Below are 563 nucleotides of genomic sequence, written 5' to 3' on the forward strand. Positions count from 1 at the left end.
AACAAGTGGCTGGAGGAGGCCGACTCCTCCACCGGCAGCCCCACCAGCATCGACAAGATCGCGGCGCAGGGGAGGAAGAGGAAGAAGCGGACCTCCATCGAGGTGAGTGTCAAGGGCGGGCTGGAAACGCACTTTCTCAAGTGTCCCAAGCCGGCCGCCCAGGAGATCTCCTCGCTGGCAGACAGCCTGCAGCTGGAGAAGGAGGTGGTGCGGGTCTGGTTCTGCAACCGGCGGCAGAAGGAGAAGCGCATGACCCCGCCGGGGGAGCAGCCGCAGCACGAAGTCTACTCCCACGGCGTGAAAACGGACACGGCCTGCCACGACCTCTGACCGGGGGCCGGGGGGGGCAGGCAGGACTGCGGGCAGCGCGGAGTTTTTATCCGCCGGGGCTTTAACTTATGGTTTCCGAGAGGCGGGAGAGCGCGGAGCGGTGCGGGGGCTCGCCGCTCGCCGCCTGGGCAATATATTATTATTTTTTTTTTTTTTTCCTCTCTCTCTCCGACTTTTCCGCTGATCAGTACCCGGTGTTTACTCGCAGACAAGGTTTGTTTTGGGTCTCCACT

The 563-nt window shown here is 62.0% G+C and overlaps 1 protein-coding gene across 1 annotated transcript in view; it reads left to right on the forward strand.

Annotated features, from left to right (window-relative positions):
- The window catches only part of POU3F4 (POU class 3 homeobox 4), a 16105-nt gene extending 15597 nt beyond the window's left edge, over positions 1-508 (forward strand). The window contains exon 2 of the mRNA XM_014954928.1: positions 7-508. Coding sequence (XP_014810414.1) covers positions 7-330 — 324 coding nt within the window. The 3' untranslated portion in view covers positions 331-508. The remainder of the gene's footprint in view (positions 1-6) is intronic.
- The last annotated feature ends 55 nt before the right edge of the window (positions 509-563 follow it).

This window comes from Calidris pugnax, unplaced genomic scaffold (assembly GCF_001431845.1).
Source record: "Calidris pugnax isolate Ruff unplaced genomic scaffold, ASM143184v1 scaffold38, whole genome shotgun sequence".
Classification (NCBI taxonomy): Eukaryota; Metazoa; Chordata; class Aves; order Charadriiformes; family Scolopacidae; genus Calidris; species Calidris pugnax.